Below are 3,196 nucleotides of genomic sequence, written 5' to 3' on the forward strand. Positions count from 1 at the left end.
AAAACTCGCTAATAGATCGCCTAAACCATGAAATCATGCTTCAACAAAACCTTCATATTTGGACTCTTAACAATGTACTTATACACCTGGATGCAAACGGACTGAACGTAGTAAACAGAATCACAATCGACACCATTAGCGTAGTCTATTAATTAAACCCAACGCCCTTTTTATTACTTACACCTACATATCCCGACTTTGACACTTGAGGTATGTTCTGATTTAGATCGAACAGGGATGACGGTCTATCAATACGCATAGAACTGTCTGACCACTTTTGCTCTATATCATCACATACGCATTAGTTTGTTAGTTTACTGTTTCTGATGTTTTGACTGTAAACTCAGTCTCATTGCCACGATAGCTGGAACGCTGCCTCCGTTTGTGACCTTAGGATAGCAAGCTCAGTCTATCTACGCGCAATGGTGACTGGAAAGTTGCCTCTTGACACCAGTCTCATTAAAAGCTACCAAAAACCTAATCGTGACAATGTAAATAAAACCCGATCAAGACTGTATAGATGTAAGTGTACAAACATGTATTCAATATTCACGTGTCTGTGCCGCTTTCTTACTGACGGTCTATCAATACGCATAGCACTGTCCTTTTGATTGCGATACATTCACGGACCTAACTCACTGTATATTAGAAACACATAACTGCTCCCAGTGTAAAACTTATACTTTTAGGCAAATTCAACACCAGATGTGAAGTACCAACTGTGCACCCCTTGACGGAGAAACCCATCCTCATTGGAGCTGCACCGTCGATGTCATACAACTACACTTCGGATACCCCAGGGCCATACTCTCATCTGGAAAATTTGCGTTTCGAAATGTGCTTTCTTCCTATCTAGTCAACACGCGGGATCATCAACTTAGAGGACTTCTACATCAACATCTACCCGAGAAAAAAACCACAATTAACTATCGGACTATTTACACGCAGAAAACGACCAAAAAAATATAAAAGTGGACAAAACAACTGTTAGCCATCATCAGGCGTACTGTGTGGGCTGCAGTGCCACTTAGAACCGGGTCCGTAAGAGAAGAAGAGAGTAAACCGGGAGAACACGTCTTTACTGTATCAGCATCATAAGACAACTAACCCCTGTGAAGCTGGCTCCCGGTTCCCAGTTCCTTATTCAGCTCCCGATTCAAAATGCTTTTGAACCGGGAGCCGAATCGGGAACCGGGAACCGGGAGCCGGCTACTGGTTCAGCTCCCGATTCAAAATGCTTTTGAACCGGGAGCCGAATCGGGAACCGGGAACCGGGAGCCGGCTACTGGTTCAGCTCCCGATTCAAAATGCTGTTGAACCGGGAGCCGAATGGGGAACCGGGAACCGGGAGCCGGCTACTGGTTCAGCTCCCGATTCAAAATGTGAAGCTGGCTACTTATTCGCCAGGTGGCGCTGGTGTATAGGGGCAGCACCTAACGGTTGACGCGGTGTACTGAACTGTGCGGACGTACTTTCGGCGCGCTCCTTGAATTACTTAAACGACCGTCAAGGTAAATTTTCACATTTCACTTACAAACATTATCCAAGGAAACTATTTTTTCTACCTTAGATCTATTATATTCCGTTGCCGTTTTTATGCGTTTAGCCCGTATTAGCTGAGAATTTAGTATTAATTATTCGGCCACGACAGACACTAAAAACTAGCTTATATCAAACGAATTAACATCGCATAGTCGACAAAGACTAATCGCACCGGTTGATGACAAACGAACTAACGTGCGTAGGGCCTAGATTAGTTTAATTCTTTGCGTCCAGTTAATCCCGTTTCTATATATTGAAACTTAACCGATTTGTTTTTCTTTTTCAACCACAAAATCTGTGTGATATTCGGTGAGACCTGGAGAAAATGGCGGGAAGACAAAGTGTTTCACCCCCTAACAAGAAGCAGAAGACTGCAGCATCAAATCGTCCGAATCGCCAGAATCATAAATCGACTGAGGAAACGGCATCACGTGTGGAAGCAGACAATGGAATATCGTCAAAACTTGATGCGATTCTTTCCCAGCTTTCGAAATTAGAGCTTCTAGACGACTTGCAGAGGGACATGACCGAAGTTAAACAATCGCTTGAATTTTGCCACCAGGACGTATTACAACTAAAGAGTGAAAACGAACAACTTAGAAGCAAAGTTCGCGATTTAGAGAAAGTCGTCGCTGATCAGGACGCAATTATCAAATCGGACCATGAACTACTCCTAGATCAGCAATGGCGTAGCATGCGCGATAATTTGATCTTTTACGGCGTCGAGGAATCCGAAAATGAGAATACCGAGGACTTAATTAAAGGCTTTTGCGAGAAAGACCTTAAGTTACCGAAGACGACCGTGGACTCATTCAAATTCGCGCGAACACATCGCCTTGGACGAAGGAAAAACGAACAGAAAAAACCGCGCCCAATTGTTGCAAAATTCGAGTTCTTCAAAGATCGTGAACTGGTACGTTCAGTTGCGAAAAATCTCGCGGGCTCGTCTTTAGGACTGAATGAACAGGTGCCTGAGGAATGGGCGGCGAGACGACGCGAAAAGCTACCCGAGCTGAGAGCCGCGAAAGCGAACGGAAAACAAGCTTTCTTTGTACGGGACAAACTCGTTATCCGCGAAAACCGTGACCGCGTACCGATGGACAGCCACTAGGAACCAGCGGAGGGACTTTGCGTACAATTCGTAGACCGGACTGTCCTTGTATCTCGAAGTTGTTGTTATGTTATAGAATTTGTAAATAGTGTAAATTTATGTGACAGTTATCCAAATGTAAATAGAGATATCGTTGGCTCGCATGTAAATTCTCATACGGTAGATACATACCCTGATGTAAATAGTAACAATCATGTACCTGATGTAACTCCTAACAATTTCATTTCTGATGTAAATAAGCGAAATATTAACACTTCTGATTTAAATAAGCAAAATGTAACTAGTACAGCAAACGCAGCAAACATAAGTGAAATTCCTTGTATCAAATCATCATTAAAGTTTTCTACGCTGAATGTATGTGGCCTTATAGCTAAACTCGATATCCCAGAATTCTGTGAATTTATTAGCAATAATGACATCACATGTCTAACTGAAACTCACTTAGATGATTTAGACGGTAATTTAGGTTGTAGCTTGCCCGCCTCCCATATGGCGCACTTTAAAAATAGGAAAAAGTTTTCAAAAAAAGGATCAGGTGGCGTC

The 3,196-nt window shown here is 42.9% G+C and overlaps 1 protein-coding gene across 1 annotated transcript; it reads left to right on the forward strand.

Moving 5' to 3' along the window:
- Positions 1-1,837: 1,837 nt before the first annotated feature.
- On the forward strand, positions 1,838-3,196 carry LOC141911210 (uncharacterized). Its single transcript, XM_074802192.1, has one exon. It carries the CDS (start codon positions 1,868-1,870, stop codon positions 2,651-2,653), a length of 786 nt encoding a protein of 261 aa, XP_074658293.1. The 5' UTR covers positions 1,838-1,867; the 3' UTR covers positions 2,654-3,196.

This window comes from Tubulanus polymorphus, chromosome 9 (assembly GCF_964204645.1).
Source record: "Tubulanus polymorphus chromosome 9, tnTubPoly1.2, whole genome shotgun sequence".
Lineage (NCBI taxonomy): Eukaryota > Metazoa > Nemertea > Palaeonemertea > Tubulaniformes > Tubulanidae > Tubulanus > Tubulanus polymorphus.

Bases quoted from the DNA above. Each gene is read 5' to 3' on its own strand.
- LOC141911210 (XM_074802192.1), top strand. From the start codon at position 1,868: ATGGCGGGAAGACAAAGTGTTTCACCCCCTAACAAGAAGCAGAAGACT.